Here is a 21,707-nt window from a genome sequence, read left to right as displayed (position 1 = left end):
TTTGCTAATTCCTTTTTTTGTTCTTATTATATATATATATTATATATATATATATATAATATATATATATTTTCCTTTTTTAATATATTATCCTTTTTATAAATCATAAATAAATTATTTAACATATGTGACTTCATTACTTTTGAATTTGTTTTTAAAAAAAATAAATAAATATATGTAAAATTCATATAAAATCAAATAAATAAATAAATAAATATATATATATATATATATTATATACAATAAAAAAAATCAAAATTCAAATATATATTATATGTTCTCACATAAATAAATGGTCTCATTTTTTTTTTTTTTTTTGGACACTTTGTCTATTTAAAAGTTTATATTTTTTGGAATCATTTTTGCTTAACGTGATTGCATTACGACATCCTTTTCCACCCTAGAAAAAAAAAGAAAAAAATATATTAATATAAATATCCATACATTGAAAATAAAAAAAACCTACACACATGTTAAATACACATATATATATATATATATATATATATATATGTTATACTTTGTGCATAGTTGTGCATTTTTTTTCTTTTTTATTAATATATATTTACTTACCTCCCAAAACTTTCCACCCTTTTTTAATTTTTTATCCCTTTGACAAATACACACTTCATCGTCACTAAATTCTCTGTAACAAAACCCACAAATAAACCTCTTCGCAGTGTCACACTGATGATTACTATTTAAATCATGGCACGTTGGACAAGGAAAAATCTACACACAAAATATAAATATATATATAAATATATATATATATATATATACATATATATATAATTATCAATGTTCATATAAAGTGTGGTAAAAAAATTATTATTGTTCATAATAAAAAAAAAAAAAAAAAAATGAAAATATAATATTTTTATATAAATACATTTTTTTTTTTGTAATGGCTTACTTTGTTACAACAGGGGAATTTAAATAACCTATGCGATTTTTTAAAATGCTTACATGCTCCATCTTTAACTTCTATATTATTTATTTTTATCATATTTTTTGTTTTTTCTATTTTTAAATTATTTGAAGCTGTTGGTATAGCTTTTTTAGTCGACTTCTTTTTGGTAAATAATTTGTTTATCATATCATCAATTCTGTATCATATATTCAAAAAAAAAAAAAAAGAATATAAATAAATATATAAATATATAAAATTTAGCATATATATTACACCTTAAAATTACTTATATTAATTCAATATACACAAAAATAAAGGGTACATAACATATAATACATAATACATTTATTTATTTGTTTGTTTACTTTTTTAAGCTTTCGGTATTTGCATTAATTGGCTCGTCAAAGGAAATGTCTTTGTATTTAAACTCTAATTTCGAAAAACACTTTTGACAGTTCACATTTATTTCTTTACCTATGAAGGGGGAACATATATATATATATATATATACACACATACATATAATATTATTGAAAATGAATATATGTCATGTGAATACCCACTTGTAATACATGTATTATTATTATTATTATTATTATTATTTATTTATATAACCTGATGTGACATTTTTAAAAAGATTTTTTCTTCCACAACTCTCACAATTAACACTGTAATCAGCTGTGAGTAAATCCTACAAGAAAAAACATAAAATATATACAATGAGTTATTACATTTTATTTTTATTATATATTATATTATGTTTTTATTTTATTTATTTTTTTTTTTTTTTCTTATATAACCATTAGTGAGCATTGATTAAACTTCAAAATACAAACACAAGTGTTTTCCATGAAACAAATATTTCTGTAAACTTCAACAACAGCACTGTTGGAGCAATTGACACAAGTACATACTGTATTAGAAAAAAAAATATATATATATGTGTAATATATGTATCTCCTTTTTTTTTTTTTTTTTTTTTGTTTTTTTTTTTTTTTACTTATTTGACAAGCGTCCTTGCTTGTTGAGGTTACATCAAATGTATTACAACACCTGTTACAAATTAACTGTAGCCTAAAAAAATAAAATATATATATATATTTTTTATAATATTACTTCTTTTTTATGTACCCACATATGTAGACTAAAAAAACATAATAATATATTCATATACATTTTTATTACTCTTATGAATCCTTACTTTAATAATACTGCCTTATATAATGATATATTTTTTAAATGCACATTATTTAATAATAAACTCTTTCCCTTTATATTCATATTATTATTAATATTCATATCATCACTATCTATATCTTGTTCGTGTTCTTCATCATCTTTTATATCATCATTATTTATTTCATTCTTTGAATTTTTTAAATCTTCTGTTCCTTGTTTTATATTTGTTTCTTCTTTTTCTTTTTTTTGTTCTGTTACTTCTTTAAGTTTTTTTTTTTCTTTCAAAACAACAGCTCTACAATAAAGAAAACGTTTTAAACAATCATCAGCTGTTCTGGTTTTTACGACTTCACTAATTTTTTCCCATTTTTCAGGACAATTTTTTAAATTCTTATAAATTCTTAACCCTTCTTCAAGTAAGGTTTGTTCTTCGCTTTTCCAATTCATAACTTTTTTTTTTTCTTCTTCTCTTTTAATTCTTTTTAATTCATCACTTATATATTTATCACTTTGTTTATCTGAATTTAATTCCTTGTCTTCACTAACAACATTATTTACAGAATCATTTATATTATCATTTATATTATCATTTATATTATCATTTATATTTTTATTTATATTTTCACTAACATCATTATTATTATTATTATTATTATTATCTTCTCTTTTAAATGATATATCATTTCTATCTTCCATTTCATCTTCCTTTAGTTTTAAAAATTTATTTTCATATTCATCCATATTTGCTAATTCATTCTCTATATTTTTATTTTCCTCTTTAAGAAAAGATTCATTTTTATCTTGCATGTGCATGTTATTTGATTCTTTTAAATAATTATGTTCTTTTTGATAACCCCTATAAGATTGGCTGTGTTTCTTAAAATTTCTGTTTAATAACTTTTCATCATCATAATTTTTATAAAATTGATTTTTTTTATATTTCATATATGTATTATTACTTTGGTATGTATATTTTTTTTCATTATAACTTCCATAATTATTATTATAAAATCTATTATATCTATTCCTATTATTATAATTATTTTTTACTATAGAATCACTTTGTTTATCATCATCATAATCATCCATATTAGTAGAATCTTCATTATTCATGTATGTATCAATACGTTTATTTAAAATGTTCTTATGAATATTAGAGTTGTCATTCATATGACTTTCTTTTTTTGATAAATTATTTTTAGGACACGTATTATATACATTTTTATTATTCCTATTTGATAAATTATCAAAATTATTATTACTATTATTATTATTTTTAAAGCGGTTTGACATATATACATTTCTTTTTCTGGTAATTAATTCATTCTTACAATAATAACTATTATTATTATTATTATTATTATTATTATTATTGTTGTTGTTGTTGTTTATTTTTCCTTTTATATTATTATTTAATTCTTGGTCACTTTTTTTATCATGACTACTCATATTATTTACATTTTTCATCATCTTTTTTATTTCATATTTTTCTCTTGATTCTATATCACCCTCATGAGCATTGTCATTTTGTGTTTCTTTATTTTTCATATACCCATAAAACATTTTTTCCTTCTTTAAATAATTTGTTGCATGTTCATGATAATTATTTATAGAAGAAAAAGAACCTTTCTCACTCAATATATTTATATTATTACTAATACTATTATTATTATTATTATTGTTAATATTATTATTATTTTCCTTGTGAATATATATTTTTTTATCCATTTCACACATTTTATTACCTTTTTGTAACTTTTTTTTTTTTTCTCTTTATGGTTGTAGATTATATAAATCTGCGTTATGTTCAATGTTTATATCATTAAATATATGTTCTGTGTATTTTTTTATAACGAAATAATATGGATACGCTTTTTTTTTTTTTAATTATAAATTATTATCATTGTTATTTAAATCACTGGAATAATTTTTATTATATTCTTTTTTTTTTTCATTTACATGTGAAGTTTATTAAAATATTCTCTTATTATTTTTATTCTTTTACTCTTATGTTGTTTTATTATATTCAATGATATTATTTTTTATTTTCTTCATGCTACTTTTAAAACTTTATATATGATTATAAATATATTTTAATATATAAGAAAGAAACGTTTTGTATTTTTTTTTTTTTTTTAAATCTAATCATATTTTTTTATATTTTCTTTAATCTCATCATGAATAAAAAAAAAAAAAATAAAAATTTAATGTTATTATTAAAGTTATTTTTATAATTGTTGGAATGTTTATAAAAAAAAAAAAAAAATGCTTTTTATGTATGCGTAAAAAAAAAAATATATATATATATTATACATAATTATATACGTAAATATATTTATATATATAATACATATATTGAATTTTACTGTACTTTTTTTATTTTAAAAGATTTGCTATTAAATCTATATATAAATATAAAATAGAACTTGAAAAGAAAGAAAAAAAAAATATAATATATATATGTAAAAATGTATAAATGTATAATTTTTTTTTTTTTTTTATTATAATATTTATTATTTTTTAAAATATTTTGAAACATGACTAAAATATCACTATTCCTATAATACTAAATATATATATTATTATATATATTATGTAATATTTATATGTATATATTAATATATATATATACCAATATATATTTTTAAAAAATATATTTATATATATTTATATAAATTAAGGTAACATCTTTTAACTCCTACATTTTTTAAATGAAGCTGTATAAGATTAACATGAGTACTAATAAGAATGATATTCCTAAGAAGTTGGAGGAACTGCAGAAAATACCACTATAAAGTGGATAAGAATTGGGGTTATTACATTTACAAGTAATTTCTTTAGTATCTACATTTTGAGAACATGTGGCATCGTCATCACATCCACCATTATTTTCACCACAAGTAGCATTTGGATTTTGAACACATTTATCACCTTCTTGTTTGAAATTTAAGAAACATTTACATTCTTCAGTACCATTTGAATGTCTGAAACATCCTGAATTATCAGGGCATGTAGTATTTAAACATTGGTGTTGTGAAATGTTTAACATATCTTGAAAGTTTCCATCAAGTAAATTGGATAAAATGGTCTTAGCAAGACTTTCATCAACTAAACCATCTTGAATGAACTTTTTCAATAATTCACTATTTTTATCAGATGATAAATCACTTATTCCATCTAATTTGTTAGCTTTTTTATATTCTTCCAATTTTTCGTGAATTGTTTTTAGATTATTAAGTTTTCTTATTTTAACTTCTGCGTCTGATTTCTCATATGCATAATTTAGAACTCTTGCGTTTAAGTGAATTACATATACATCAATTTTATCTTTAATTGTTTTATATAAGGTCTCAATATTGTTTAAAAAGGGAAGGTATTTCTCATTTTCACCCTTTATTTCTCCTTCATTTGGCTTTTCTTTCTTTTGTTCTTCTTCCTTCTTTTTTTTTTTATATTGTTCATCTTCATCTTGTTTTTTTTTGATATATTCTTTAATTGAATCTAAATCTTTATTATATTTATCTGATAATATTTTATAATATTTAGTAACATCATTTGCAAAATTTATATCCTTCTCTATAGAATCTTTAATATAATTATAACTTTTTAAGAGTTTATCTCTCTTTTCTGCATTAAGATATTTATATGGATCTTTGATAACATAATTACTTGATGTTAAATCTTTATATAGAAGTAAATCTGATTCTAAAACATTTTTAAAATTTTCACGTTTATTAAATCGGGAATTTAGAATATCCTTAACATTAACATTAAATGTCATAACATTATTTTCTAATTGTTTTCTTAAACTTCTATAAACACCAGCTAAAGGTTTTAAATATAAAACGTCATATTCATTTTTAATTTCAGAAAGAATATTATCATATACAGGAGTTACTGCTTCTCCTGTTACTATTTGATCTAAATCATCATAATCTTCTTCGGATTCTCCAAAAATTGGTACGACAATTAAGGAGTCTTCTTCATCATCGAAATTTTCTAATTTTACTGGTGTTGTTGATTCTGATCCTTCACCAGTTGATTGTTGTTGGTTTGCTTGATTTCCTTCTGATGTGGTGACTGCACTTTCACTTACAGTTGTTACAACCTTTTTTTCTTCTGGGAGAAAACTTTTGTAAGATTCTAATGCAGTTTTAACGTCTTTATTATTTTCACTTGGAGATTTACCTGTATAAGTTTTAGTTTTTATTACTTCTTTTAATTCAGCAATTAAATGTTGTAATCCACTTGATAAGAATGATAATTTTTCCTTTTCTAAATTTAAATTATCCTTTAATTTTCCTTCTAATTTACTTAATACTCTAAAGTTTTCTAAACTTGCATAATTATCTTCTGTTTGAATTGATGCTTCACTTAAAGTTTTTAATGGAGATGATTCACCACTATAATATTTAACAAGTCCTTTATAATGTTTCAATAACATTTTTGTGTTTTCTAATGTGTTTGCAGTTTCTGTTTTTTCAGCTTCTCTTTTTTTGTTAAAGAAAACAGAAAAGTTTTGTAATACATGATTTGGGTTATTAAGTGAATTCAATTTTGATTCTAATCTTTCTTTTAATAAAGTAAGTTTTTTAATTTGCATTTTATATTGACCAACTGTTTTTTTTTTATCAAATAATCTTTCTAATTTTAATTTATATTTATTATATAAATCAAATGATAACTGTAAAGTTTCTTTTAATTTCTTAATTTCTTCTTCTAACTTCTTTACCTTTTCTTCAGTCAATGTATTAATATCATCAGCTTTAGATTTTACAAATTTTTTAAATGATTCATTATCAAATGTATCATTATCTTTTAATATTTTATCATAAAAATTTTCACTATCTTTTTGATCTTCTATTAATTTTTCATATATATTTTTTCTTTCTCCAAGATTCAATAAACTTGCAAGTCCTTTTAAATTATTATTCAAAGTTGGAGAAGATGATGTATCATCGCTTGCCTTTACTTCTTTGGTACTTGAATCTGTTGAAGGTGAGGATTGTGATGATGAATTTGCAGCAGTTTCTACAGGTTTAGGTACTGGTTCCATTTCTTTATTTAATAAATTTTTAACCTTTTCATTATCCTTAAGTTTATGTAAATTATAAACCATTTCTTTTTCATAAATTTCCATAAGTAGTTGTGGTAAAGTATTGTTTAAGCTATCAAACATAGAATACATTACAGGTATGTTATTTTGTATATTAAACAATAAGTCTAATGGATCGCATGAACTTAATTTCTTTTCTTCATCGTTTGTAATCTCATATTGTTTTAATATAGTTTCGTTCATAGATGAGTGTGATACCAAAATATATTTGTGACATATATATGAAGTATTTAAAAATTCATATAATTTTTTAAGATAATCTAATTTAGAAACATTTTCAGTTTTATCATTTACTGATTCTGATGCTGGTTTTGTTGTTACTGGTGTTGATGCTGGTGTTGTTACTTCTGTTGATGCTGATGTTGTTGCTGGTTGTGATCCTGATTCTATTTCTGCTGATGTTGATGTTGATATTGTTGTTGAACCTTCTGGTGCTGATGTTGGTGTTGATATTAATTGTGATTTTGATTCTGTCGCTGATGCTGTTTCTCCTGAAGCTCCTGCTTGTTCAGTGTGTACAGTTGTTTGTACACTTGTTTCCCCAGTGTTTGATGATTCAGAAGTGTCCGAAGGTTCTTCTGTTTGTCCAGCAGTTTTAACACTTTCTGCAGCTATCAATGATTCTACCTTAGGTATGAACACTTTTAATTTATCAATTTCTTTTTTTAATACAATTAAATAATAAGGTTCTTGCATTTTTTCTGGTTTGTAAGAATTGGGAACATGTATGTTATGTTTTAATTCTACATTTTTTAAAACCAATTGAGTCTTTTTTAATTCATCAATTTTTTTCATTAATAAAACTTTTTGAACTTGTAATTTTACAATGTCAGATACTTCCAAAATTTTTTCATTGGTTGTACTATCTCCTTTTGTTACTTTTTTTTGAAAAACTTCTTGTTCATCTTTTTTAATATTTTCAACTAATTTTTTAATTTCATCTTTTATTTTGTTTTTTAAATCTTTATAATAATTTAATTCCTTTTCAGCTACCATATTTCTTAAAGAATAATCTTCCATATATTTAAGAGCTTTTTTTAACTTTTCAAGATTATGTTTAGAATTTTCACAGGATGCAAAAGTATTATAGTATTCATGTTTCTTAACATTATATGAATATCTCGCACTCATCATATCACCGAATTTCGTTTTATCTACATTATTATTATATTTACTATCATAAAACTCATTAAGTAATTTTTCATATTTTTCTTTTGTTTCCTTAAAAGATTCGGATCCTTTATCGTAAGATTCTTTAACAGAATCAATACTTTTTTCTTCTAATGCAATTTTCTCCTTAAGTTTAGTTATAAATTTTTCTCTTTCATCTTTATTCGTAAATATATTTTTACTTGGTTCTTTTGTATAATCATCTGGATTAATTAAATCACCAAATGTTTCATTTAATTCATTTAATGAATTGCTCACATCGCTATATGATAAAGGATAAGTAACTCCGTTTGGATATTCATTCTTTTCAACTACTACATTCGTTTCAACCTTTGCACCTATATCAATATTTTTACTTTTTTCTCTTAAATAATATTCAGATTCGAGTGGGTCAGTAAATAAACTATCAATATCGAATTTGATGGTCTTTGCGATTTCTTTTATTTCTTCTTCATGCTTCTCGACTTCTTTTTTCTTCTCTTCAGAGAGATCATTTTGTGTACTACCAGAATTGGGAGGGGTGGGTTTTTTAATTTCATTTATCTTTTCAAGCAAAGGACTTATCTTTTCATTTTTTTTTAAAGTTTCAATACGTTTTGCTAAAACACTTATTAAATTATGTGCTTCTTCTAATTGTTTATTGTAAATAAAAAGATCATATTGAGCTTGGTAAAATTTTTTTTTTTTTTCATCTTCATTTGTCTTTGCATTCTTATTTTCATCAATTGTTTTCTTAGTGTCTTCAATTAATTTATTTATATTTTCTACGGTTTTTCTATTTTTTTCAATGTAAGCTTCCATTTTTGTTATATCATCTTTAATATTGTCTAATGGTTTTCTATATCCAAAGACAACTTTTCTAAGCATATCTAATTCTTTTGGACGAATTTTAAGATTGAAAGGTACTTGACAAATATCATTGGCACATGCATCATTTAATTTGGCTCTTAATAAATCATAATAAAAGTTTAATTTATATAATAATTCATTAATTTCTTCATATCCATCAATTAAATATTGCAAACCATCTTCGCTATTAGATAAAGTCATCATATGATTTGCTAATTCTAAAAGTTGAGGATAATTAAGTTTATAAATAGTTAACAAGTAATTTTGTACTCTATTTTTTAAATCATTGTAAGGTTTAGCATTTGAATTATTTGAATCATCTGAACCATTTGATCCTTTCTTTAAGACCATTTTTTCCTTTTGAAATATATTATAACCTGTTAATACTGCATCTTCTAAAGCTTCTAGTTTTTTAACAAGTTCTTGATAACTTTGATGTGTTACACATCTTGTATTTATAATAAAAAAAAGAAATGAGAATAAAAAGAATATGACCTTCATTATTGAATTAAAACTAATAAAGAATATATATAAATAAAAAAATAATAATAAAATAATAATTTAAAAATAAGACTTAGCAAAAATATGTATACATTTATTTTTGCATTTTACATTAGTATTATGTTTATAATAAAAATTATTTATTGCATCATAACTATAATTTTAATATTATTCACATATTTTTCCTTACAACATATGTATATAAATATTTACACATATATATATATAAGTATATATACAACCCTTTTTTATTTTTCTTTTGGGCAAATAAAATATATATATATATAATTAAATTCTTACTATAAAAAAAAAAAAGAAAAAAAAAAATTTGTTACATTTGAAAAAAAATTCTTTTTTTCTTTTTTTCTTTTTAATGAAATATATATATTTACACAACTTAATAAAATGAATAATATATATATATCACATATGTATAAAAGTTAAAAAAAAAAAAAAAAAATGTGTTACCATATATGTTTTTATTTAAAAAAAAAAAAAATTATGAATATTATTATATAAAGGTTCTAATTCAAAAGAGAAAAAAAACAAAAAATTTGAAATTAAAAGTTTAACGGATTGTAAAATAAAAAAAAATATATATTTGTATATAATATTATACATATGTGTATATTACATGTAAAAAAGAAAAGAAAACAAAACAAAACAAAAACACTTTTACACACATAAGTAAAATATATATATATAATTACAATTAACATTTACAAGTGATCATTTATATATATATTATATGTTTATTATTATTATTTTTTTTTTTTTTCCTTTAGTGCACTAATATATATTTTATTTTTTTACTATGTTTTAAATACAAAAAATATATTAGAATTCCATAAAACGAAAAATTAAGAGTAAATCTAATACTATGTTCACAATTGATAAATAAAATTAATGCACTTTATCGAATATGAATTTACACATTTTCCCTTTATAAAAAAAAAAAAATGTTCAAATTAATAAGTATATATTTAAATGACCAAAAAAGGAAAAGTTAAAATCACCAAATATAAATGCTTACTTGTTTTTTTTTTTTGATATGTACATGTTTATATATATATATATATATATTTTTAATAATTAACATATGTGTAATTAAAATATAATATATACATAAATGTGTTTCTTTTTTTTTTTTTTTTTTTTTTTTCTTTTGTTTCCAATGATCATTTAGTTGTACTTATTTTTAAATTAAACCAGTGCAATTGTTAAAAGTCAATTTGAGGACAAAAAAAAAAAAAAAAAAAAAAAAAGAAAGAAACATGATATATATATATACAATATATATATTTTTTTTCTCAAAATTAGCTTTTATAAAAATCCATGTGTGTGAATTTTAAAAAAAGGGAAATATGGTAATGAATAAAATCCTTTTTTTTCCAAGTGTGAAAAGAAATATTATATATATAATGTGAGGAGACAAATATTAAGTTATTTATTAAAATATTTTACCATTATTCAAAAGGATTGAAACTGTACGGAAATTAAAAAAAAAAAAAAAAAAGTGTTACAATCACATGATGCATGGGGAAAAAGCAAAAAAAAAAAAAAAAAAAAAGAAACAAAAAAAAAAAACGAAATGGTTTAAAATTAATATATATTGAAATGATAATATTTAAATTTTTTTATAATTTTTTTTTTTTTTTCTTAAAAGAAAAATTTATTTGTACCATATTTGTTTTTATATAACCTCATAAAAGTTATATGTTATTATAATGGTAAAAAAAGAAAAAAAAATCTCTCTATATATATGTAATAATATTAATCAGAATGTCAAAACCAGGGAAATTATGATAATATATTGAAAATACTCGAAATAGAATAATCTCCACATATATATATATATATATAATTTTTAGTGTTATATTTTTAAGCATGCAAGTTTTATTATTTAAATATATATGATCGAGTATAATAATTAAATTAAAAAAATATATATATTATTGAAAAGTTCAAAAAAAATTATATAAAAGGAATTTTTTAAAATAGGAATCTTGTTCCAAAAGGGTGAATATAGAATTAATTATTTTTTCGTTTGAATTATTATATGTATAATATATATTATATTATATTATATATTTTTTTCCTCCTTTTATATAAATTTAATAAAATATTTTATTCTTAGTCTTTCCGCTTCACACCTAAGAAATAAAAAGAAAAATGAAAAGAAGAAAGACGCAATAACAAAGTTGAATACTCTCCTTTTAAATAAAAGAATATTGTGTTTGAATTTTTTTTTTTGCATCTGAAAATATTTCCATTTTCGCATTAATCTCTTTAATATATATATATTCAATAAATTATATGATTCTTATTATCCTTTCTTTTTTTAAATAAAAAATCTCTTATGAAATAAAAAAAAAGTCAATAATGTTATATTTATATTATATATGGGTAAAAATATAAATGTTTCTTTTTTTTTTATGTATAAAAAAATATAAAAAGACACATATGAATTATTATCCTTCCTCATCACACACATTTATTATAAATAGTTAATATATAAGTATACTCCTTTAAAATAAAAATATATATATATATATGGTAATAACCATACATTTATATATTGTATATTGTATTTTTTTTTTTTTTTTTTTCCTTTCTTGGAGCCATAAAATAAATCTTCATATAACCATTTTGCAAAAGATATTATCTTTTCTTTTTCTCACTTTTGTAAAAAAAAAAAAAAAAAAAATTAAAATTAAAATTATTACTTTATACGAAGGGTCTACATAATAAACCCTTAGATGTTAATATATAAATAGAACATACATATATTTATATATATATATATATATATATATATATATTTATTTATATGTGTACATATAACATATTTACAACTTGTGTGCTTTCAAAAACATCATTATATATAGCCATATTAAAAATTATACCCTCAGCTTAAAAATGTAAATGTAAAAATATCTACATAAAGATGAGTAACGAAAAAGGAGATATTAAAGAAGACAATGAAGAAAAATTAAATGTTGAAAGTGTTCAGAATGATAAGAAAGAAAATACTCTATTTGATGATATAATACCACAACATGATTATAAAAGAATAAGAACAAATATTATAAATGAAGAAATATTAATTGAAGGAATAAATAAATCATATAATTTAAAAAGAGAAGATATTATTAAAGATTTTTATTATGCTAAAGTGTTATCACTAGAAAATAGGGATATTGTCCTTATACAAAATATGAACCTATTCAAAAGTAATAAATAAAAATATACATATATATATATATATATATATATATATATATATATATATATATATATTTATATTTATTTATTTATATTTATTTATATATTATCATTTGGTTAAATGCTGAATCTCCAAAATTTATTATATACCCACCACCTCTCTTCAGATTTAGAGGAACTACATTTAAATAACAATTTAATAGAAGACCTTGAAAATTTAGAAGAATTAATAAATTTAAAAATATTAAGTGCATCAAATAATAAAATAAAAAAAATAAAAAACTTAAATAATTTATATAACTTAAGAGAACTTAATTTACATAATAACGAAATAGAAAGAATAGAAAATTTAAATAATAACAAAAAGTTACAAATATTAATATTAAGTAATAATTATATAAAACATATTGAAGATATTATTTATTTAAAATGTTTGGACAAATTAAAATTTTTAAATATAATTAATAATCCTATATGTAATATTCCAGATCTCCAAAATTTTGTAATGAAGAATTTAATAAGTATAAAATATTTTAATAATATCATTTTATCATCTATTAAAAAAGTAGACACAAAACATATATATATACATCCCAATGAAGATTTGACAATTTATAAATCATCCATAATTAAAGAAAAAGGAATATCAAAAAATGAAAATTCAAATCCATATTTTTATATTAAAAATAATTGTAGTGATATAGAAAATTATAAAAAAAATATAAGTGAAGCTTATCTATATGAATTAACTACATTACCTGATACATTATTTGATGAAAAAAAACAGCCTCCCATTTTTAAAAAAATTATTAACTATGAAAAAATTAAAGAAATATTTTTAACAGATCTGAGGGAAATACATTTAGGAATTATGTGGGTCTACATAAGAATAAAATAAAAGTATACATATATCATTTTTATGATGATCCTATAAAACATTTTATATATTAATCAAAAGATATTATCACAACTATATATTAATATATATATATATATATATGTATGTTTTATTTTTATATTTTTCTTACCTTTGAAGTGATAAAATACTTCTTCTTAATGAGGATCGAAAAAAATGCTCCTACCTTTTTGAAGAAGACGTAGAAAAATTTATCTCCCAGTATATGTTAAACAATATTGAAGAATATAACAAATTAAAGAAAAGATCCAAAAAGGTTATACATTCATTGGAAGTTTTTTTGGATCACCCCAAAGGTGATAATAAAATATAGAATTTTATACATAAATAAATTCAACTATATTATAAATATATATATGTGTGTATTTATTTTTATGTTTATTTATTTTTATGTTTATTTATTTTTATGTTTATTTATATTTATGTGTGTTTTCCAACTTGTTGATATTTTCATAAAAAAGATAGTTGTATAAAAAAAAAAAATTAACTTATCGAATTATTCATTCTTACACATTTAACTTCATTTTTATAAGAATTTGAAAATATGATGATGAAAAAATGCCCTAATTACTATAAAAAGAATATCGAAATAAAAAATAAAGAACAAATTAACAACAGTGTTATTAAAAGATTTGAAGAAATTTCGAAATCTTTAAATTTAAATATAATTAAAGATGATTTATTAAACCTTGGTGAAGATAAAGAAACAGAAACTTATATAACAGATGAGAAGACAAATATATGTACTAATAATAATTATATTTATGTTGATAAAGAAAAATATAATACTATTAAAATATATATAGAAAATAATATTAAAGAAAATATATTTTTTCGTGATAAATTAATTAATGACGAATTAATGAATATCGTTGCTCTTAATAATTTTATTGAAATATTTAAAACAAACATTTCTAAAACTATTAAAAGAATAAATGATAACATTACAGATTATTTTAAAAAATTAGATAAACTAGAAGAAAAGTTTAATACACAAATTATAAATTTCTTTTCAGAGGTAAAAAATAATGACCATCCATCAATTGTGTTAAGGTAAAAATATATATGAGGTTATATTGGTATATAACCTAAAAGAAATGGAACAATATATATACATAATATATATAATATATATATATATATATATATATATATTTTTATTTTTACTTTCTTTTTATAGTGAAGATGAAATAAACGAATATTATTCTTACAAAAATTATCGATCTAATATTATGAACAATTTAGAGGATTACATATCAAGTAGTTACAATAAAGCTGGCAGTGTTTTAATTGAAGAAAAAAAAAAACATTTATTTTTACAATCAAGAGATAGAATTGAAGAAATAGGAAAAATTGTTAATATTTATAATGATTTATTTTATTCCTACTTGTATATAATACGTGTTGAATGATAAATAAATAAATAAATATATATATATATATATATATATATAATGAGGGAAAATAAAATAAATATACAATGATAATAATATATATTTATTATTATATGTATATAAAGGTATTATTATATATATATATATATATATATATTTATTATTGCACATTTATTTATTTATTATTTATTTTATATCATATTATTTTTTTTTTAATATTTTATTTTTATATATATATATATATAATCGACTTTAATATGATACATTTCTTGAATCAATAAATTTAATAAAAAAAATGATATGCTTTAAAAATTACTCTCTTTTAAATTTTCTACAGATAAGATTATAAAATAAGCCAAACTTAAAAAATAACATAATATATATATATATAAACATATATAAACATATATATATACATATATATATATTTTTTTTTTTATGTTTATGTTTTCCATCTTTACAATGTTCTGTTATGTGACATGATTTTTTTTTATCCTTCCTTAAATTTCTATTTGTTTTTATTTATTAGTATTATTAAATTTACCCTTTTATATACCAAAGAAGTAAATAAAAAATGGAGAGGTGCAATTTTGGGGACTTATAAACCTTCTTCTTCTTTATATAATAAAAGAAATAGATATAAAAAATTATATATCTTATGTAAATATAATATTTTAAAAAATGTTAAGAGTAAAAAGAAAAAGTTATATGTTGAAAAAATTAAAAATTTCGATTCTTTAATAGGTGGTGAAGTTGTAATTAAGCATGGAACATTTAAAGATTGTCATGGTGTTATATTAGATATAAAAAAAACACAAAAAGATGAATATGAATTTCTAGTTGTAATTAATCAAAATGAGTTAATAAAATATCCAAAAAATATTTTAAAAAAATTTGGTAAAAGTTATTGGTTTAATATTAAAGAATTACAAATTCATAAAATTAAAAATTCTTTTTTTAATGATTATAATAATTTTTATAATCAAAAAGAACAACCTCAAAATCAACAAGAAAATAATTTAAATAATATAAAAGAACAATTAAATAATATTCATGAAAACCTGTTGTTACAATATGGACATGAAATAAATGCAGATGATCTTTTCATCGATACCTTGGATGACTTCAACTCAAAAGTGGATACCAAACAAAATGTGTCTCAATCTATAAATGGAGATATAAATGGAGATATACAAAAGAGTGATGACAAAAATATTTTTGAAGATATAAATGGAGATATACAAATGAGTGATGACAAAAATATTTTTGAAGATATAAATGGAGATATACAAATGAGTGATGACAAAAATATTTTTGAAGATATAAATGGAGATATACAAATGAGTGATGACAAAAATATTTTTGAAGATATAAATGGAGATATACAAAAGAGTGATGATAAAAATATTTTTGAAAATATAAATGTTAATAATTCATCTAAGTATGAAATACAAAATAGTGAAAAAAAAAGTTCTGAGGAAAATTTTGTAAACGAAGATATGTCTGATATTCAATCCTTAAAAAATTGCTACATGAAAGGAGATCGAAAGTACTTGCGTAGTAATTTTTGCCATAGTATTATAAAAAAGATTGAAAAGAATTATATATATGAAGATTTGCTTAATTTATATAAAGAAAAAAGACATGTTTCGAATATGGTTGTATGTTTTTATATATTAAAACAGCTAGTAAAAATATATAATTTTGAAAAAGATGATAAATATTTTCATGATTTATTTTTAAAAAAAGTTATACACAACAATATTTTTGAAACAATTTTATTAGATATAAAATATTTTTTAGAAAAAAAAGAAATTTATAGAGTTGTAGATAAAACATGGTTATTATGGATTTTAATTAAATTAAATATTCATAAAGAAGAAAAATATAAAGAAATATTTCAACATATATTAGGTCATTTAATTGAATATATACATTTTGATATTTTAAAAAAATTAAATACAAAAAGTTTATGTGCTATTTTATGGAGTCTAGCAAAATGTTCTTATTTTAATTTTAAAATATATAAAAAAATTTTATATTTCCTACAAAAATATATTTCTATATTAACTTGTCATGATATATCAAATATATATTATTCTTTATCATTAGTAAATTATAAAGATAATTTCTTTTTTGATCTTCTTGATAAAGAAATACAAAAAAAAATTAACAAATTCCCTATACAAAGTCTTATGAATATAATATGGGCTATGACAAAAAGTAAAAGAAATAATGCTTCATTTAAATTAGTAAAAGATAAATTATTATTTTTTTCAACCAATTTAGATATAAGAAATATTAGTCTATTTTTATGGTGTCTAAATAAAAATCATTATTATAAAGTTAATATTAATTTTAAAGGAAAAAATTTTCAACATTTAAATATTAAACAAGCCATGCAATTATTAATCTTTTTTAATTATAATAAAAATAAATATGTAGAATATCTTAAATATGTATTAAACTTTCTTTTACAAAATATTCATGTTTTAAATAATCAAGAAATCTGCTTTCTTACATATTCTTTGGCAAAATTAAATCTTTTAAAAAAAACATTCCCAAAAATTAAAGAACATATATTACAAAGAAATATAAAATATTTTAATATTATAGACATTAATATGTTAATATTATCTCTAAATAATTCAAACATATATGATAAATCATTATTAACTTATTTATTACAATCACTAAGAAATATACTCAATCAAAATATTCATAGAACCATAAATAATAATAATAATAATAATTATTATTATCACAATGATAATGTACTGTTAAAAAAAACTTTTAAAGAAAAAGAAAATTGTATCAATTTTAATTTCATTATGAAAAATTTATCAGAGATGAAATTATATGATCAAACTATTCTTTTAAAATATGTCTTTTTTTATTCTAATAATATCAAAAATATTTCACTTGACGACCTTGTTGATTATTTATTCTATACAACATCAGTTTATTATCCACCTAAACCAAACATTTCAAATGTTTCAAAAGAGAAATATAAATATGATAATAAAAAAGTCATAAATAATAATATATACAATGATAATATGTTTAATGATAATGTCTTAAATGAAAAGGTGTATTCCCGTTTAATAATAAACAAGGATGATATTATATTACGAGAAAAAAACATGAGAAATATATATCATCACTATTTAAATAAAATTGTTTTATTTTTAAAAGAAAAATTAAAACAATTCGAAGCTCAATCATTTCTTGAATATTTGAATTATCAAAATCTTGAACCTCAACAAAATGAATTAACAGAAAAAATTTCAAAAAAAAATGATACATTCACTTTTAATTATAGAATAGAAAAAGAGGAAGAAGAAGTTAAAAAGTTAAACGAACTTATTTTAGATAAACAAAATGTGGAACCACAAAATCATTTACAAAATATTATTTCGAATGAGGAATTCTATTCCTTCGTAAATGCAAATGAAGAACAAAATGAAACAAATGATAAAATTCAAACGAATGATATAAACCAAAAGTGTCATAATAACTATAAACATAATGATATAAATGAAAAATGTGATAATGTAGTCAAAAAAACTGTATATTTTAAATCTCTTAATTCATTAATACATCTATTTTATTCATTTTCATTTATGAATGTATTTGATAAAAAAAAAATCGATTTTTATTTCGATAATTTATATACCGTAATCAATACAAAGAAAAAGGAAATGACAGCCTATCAGTGGCTTTTAATTAAAGACCTCATAAATTTATCAAATATAAAAAATAAATCACAATGGCATATGCTACTCGATAAAGTTCATACATATGTTAGTAATGATGATGAACTTGAAAACCAGAAATTCGAGACTATAAATATAGATATTTAATAGTAAAAAAAAAAAAAAAAAAAAAAAAAAAAAAAATTAACTTTATATGTTCATAGTGCATATATGTTGATTTTTTAAGTATATTTTTTTTGTAAATCATAAAAATGTATATGTATATGTATATGTATATGTATATATATATATATATATATATAATATATATATTTCCTTTTTTTTTTTTTTTTTTTTTTTTTTTGTACAAAACCAATATATATATTATATTATATTCACTTCAATTTTGTTTATATTTAAAAATTTTGATTTTTTTGTAAAAAAAAAAAAATATAAATTATAACACCAAAAGAAAAAAGAACACATAAAATGTAAATATATTTTAATATATATGTGTTTACACCCCTTTCATTTATATATAAGGAATAAATGACAAAAATTTATTCTATCAATATAGATTTGTTAAATACATAAAATATCCAATACAATATAGATAATATAAATGTGAAGACACATGAAAATTCAATATCATTCAATAAAAACATCATTTTGTCTAGACAAAGCATTTTATTAGTTCTGAAATTATTATCTATATATATTAAAATTTGTAAAACATATTTTATATAAATTAAAAAAAAAGATATAAAACCAACCGTTGTTGAAAACAAAAGACTAAAATAATTGAAATTCAAAGTACCTTTTAAACTATAAAACAAATACCAAATACGACTATACCAAGTAGATGTATACTTATTTTTCAAACCCATCTTATGAATTATATTATCAACATTTCTAAGACAATGCATATGAAGAATGCAAGGCGAAGTGTGTGTGTGCATATCAATTATAGAATAATTAAATGTATTTTCAATTTGTCCAATCTTTCTTATCGTTTTTCCCATGTATACGTTATCTAAAATTGTTTTTTTCTTCTTCCATTCATTTCTATCTGTGTTGTTTTCTTTTACAATTTCTATTTTTTTTAAAGCACCATCATTATTATTATTATCTTTCTTTCCAAAAAAAGTTTTCATAAAAAAATGATATATGCAATTTTTCCAATTTATTTCATTATTTTGTGAATTCATTTGGCTATTTTGTTCATCCAAATATTGAATTTGGCTGTTTTGTTCATCCAAATATACATTTTGGCTGTTTTGTTCATGCAAATTTTCATTTTTACCATTTTGTTCGTGCAAATATTCATTTTTACCGTTTTGTTCGTGCAAGTTTTCATTTTTACCATTTTGTTCGTGCAAATATTCATTTTTACCATTTATATTATTATTTTTTTTAATTTCTTCATCTCCTTGAATGTTATACATATTAATCAAAGGCTTAAAAGGGAAATGATTTACACAGTCATTATAATCTAGCAACATTAAATTACGTTTACCTCGGAATAAATGGAAAATTATATTATGATTATCAATTATAATTTTATTATAATATTTCAAATTATTTTGAGCATTGAAATTTAAATCACTTTTACTATGTGTATCATTTAATGATTGTTTTTCTTGTAATTTCAATAAATAATTACAATCCAAATATAAGTTTGTTAAAAACACTTGATCATTATCAATAAATGAAGGTATATATTGTAGAACTTTTTTTGCTAAGAAGACATTGCTTATCCAACCACCTGAATTTAATAGATTTAAATTATTATGAAAAAAGTTGAAATCTTTGTATTTTTCTTTTATGTGTAAAGAATCCCATTCCATATGATCATTATATTTAAATATACTATTGTGAAAAACCAAATGCATTTTTTCAATAATACGTAAAAAAAGGATATTACTTGAATATGCACCTTCACTAGTACAAACAAAAAAATTGTCATAATTCATAAGATATCTTTCAATAATTACATTTGCTGGTTGAACAAAAAATGTATCAAAACCATCTACAAAAAGGATTATATCTTTATCGTTACATAACTTTAAATATTCTTTTACCTTAATCAATTTCTCTATAAAACCTTTCCATTTTATTCCCATTCCTAAAACCTTTAAATCGATATTTAAAATTTTACAACTTTCTTTTAATGTTTTGAAATAGCCTTGTTCATGAGTAGCAAATGTTAAAACGTGTAATTTGGTCTTTTCGATTTTTTCCTTTAGAACCTCTATTATTATTTTTTCATCTTTTGACATTTTTTTAGAAACGGTTCCTTATATGATACGGAAACAAAAAAAAAGAGAAGAATGAAAAAATAAAATAAAATAAAATGTAAAAAAAATAAAGAAATATAAAAATATAAGAAAATATATAAATAATTAAAAATAATTGCAATTTAATACACAAAATTAATTATTTATAGATTTTTTTTTTTTCTTCTTTTTATAAAAAAAAATTAAACAAAGATATACAATATATAAAATTGGTTGCTGTTTAACGCATATCACAATTTATAATATTAAAAAATGTTTTTAATTTTTTAAATAAATGTATATTTTTCTTTTATATAAAAACAAACAAACAAACAACAACAACAACAAAAAAAAAAATAAAAAATAAAAAATAAAAAAAAAATAATAAAATAACAATTTTTATATTAATACATTAGAAAAACAATATTAATAAACTTGTCATCTTTTTTATTTAACAAAATTGAGATTATTAT

The 21,707-nt window shown here is 19.7% G+C and overlaps 5 protein-coding genes across 5 annotated transcripts; 2 read left to right on the top strand and 3 right to left on the bottom strand.

Moving 5' to 3' along the window:
- Positions 1 to 298: 298 nt before the first annotated feature.
- Positions 299 to 3,829, bottom strand: PADL01_0929400 (conserved Plasmodium protein, unknown function; the record flags this gene model as incomplete). Its single annotated transcript, XM_028681984.1, has 8 exons — positions 299 to 400; positions 574 to 732; positions 917 to 1,109; positions 1,279 to 1,387; positions 1,529 to 1,604; positions 1,714 to 1,826; positions 1,914 to 1,987; positions 2,115 to 3,829. The coding sequence occupies 8 exons, from the start codon at positions 3,827 to 3,829 to the stop codon at positions 299 to 301; spliced, it is 2,541 nt and encodes an 846-aa protein (XP_028538307.1).
- Positions 3,830 to 4,799: 970 nt separating this feature from the next.
- On the bottom strand, positions 4,800 to 9,728 carry PADL01_0929300 (merozoite surface protein 1; the record flags this gene model as incomplete). Its single annotated transcript, XM_028681983.1, has 1 exon — positions 4,800 to 9,728. The coding sequence occupies one exon, from the start codon at positions 9,726 to 9,728 to the stop codon at positions 4,800 to 4,802; it is 4,929 nt and encodes a 1,642-aa protein (XP_028538306.1).
- A 2,947-nt stretch (positions 9,729 to 12,675) lies between these two features.
- On the top strand, positions 12,676 to 15,281 carry PADL01_0929200 (leucine-rich repeat protein; the record flags this gene model as incomplete). The annotated part of the gene is made up of 5 exons (XM_028681982.1): positions 12,676 to 12,961; positions 13,121 to 13,826; positions 13,990 to 14,165; positions 14,403 to 14,922; positions 15,050 to 15,281. The coding sequence occupies 5 exons, from the start codon at positions 12,676 to 12,678 to the stop codon at positions 15,279 to 15,281; spliced, it is 1,920 nt and encodes a 639-aa protein (XP_028538305.1).
- A 461-nt stretch (positions 15,282 to 15,742) lies between these two features.
- PADL01_0929100 (conserved Plasmodium protein, unknown function) lies at positions 15,743 to 19,126 on the top strand (the record flags this gene model as incomplete). Its single annotated transcript, XM_028681980.1, has 1 exon — positions 15,743 to 19,126. The coding sequence occupies one exon, from the start codon at positions 15,743 to 15,745 to the stop codon at positions 19,124 to 19,126; it is 3,384 nt and encodes a 1,127-aa protein (XP_028538304.1).
- A 392-nt stretch (positions 19,127 to 19,518) lies between these two features.
- PADL01_0929000 (procollagen lysine 5-dioxygenase, putative) lies at positions 19,519 to 21,237 on the bottom strand (the record flags this gene model as incomplete). Its single annotated transcript, XM_028681979.1, has 1 exon — positions 19,519 to 21,237. The coding sequence occupies one exon, from the start codon at positions 21,235 to 21,237 to the stop codon at positions 19,519 to 19,521; it is 1,719 nt and encodes a 572-aa protein (XP_028538303.1).
- Between the last annotated feature and the right edge of the window lie 470 nt (positions 21,238 to 21,707).

Source organism: Plasmodium sp. gorilla clade G2, assembly GCF_900097015.1.
Source record: "Plasmodium sp. gorilla clade G2 genome assembly, chromosome: 9".
Classification (NCBI taxonomy): domain Eukaryota; phylum Apicomplexa; class Aconoidasida; order Haemosporida; family Plasmodiidae; genus Plasmodium; species Plasmodium adleri (nom. inval.).
The sequence above is the reverse complement of the archived record's forward strand: the minus strand, read 5'-3'. Positions and strand labels throughout refer to the sequence as shown.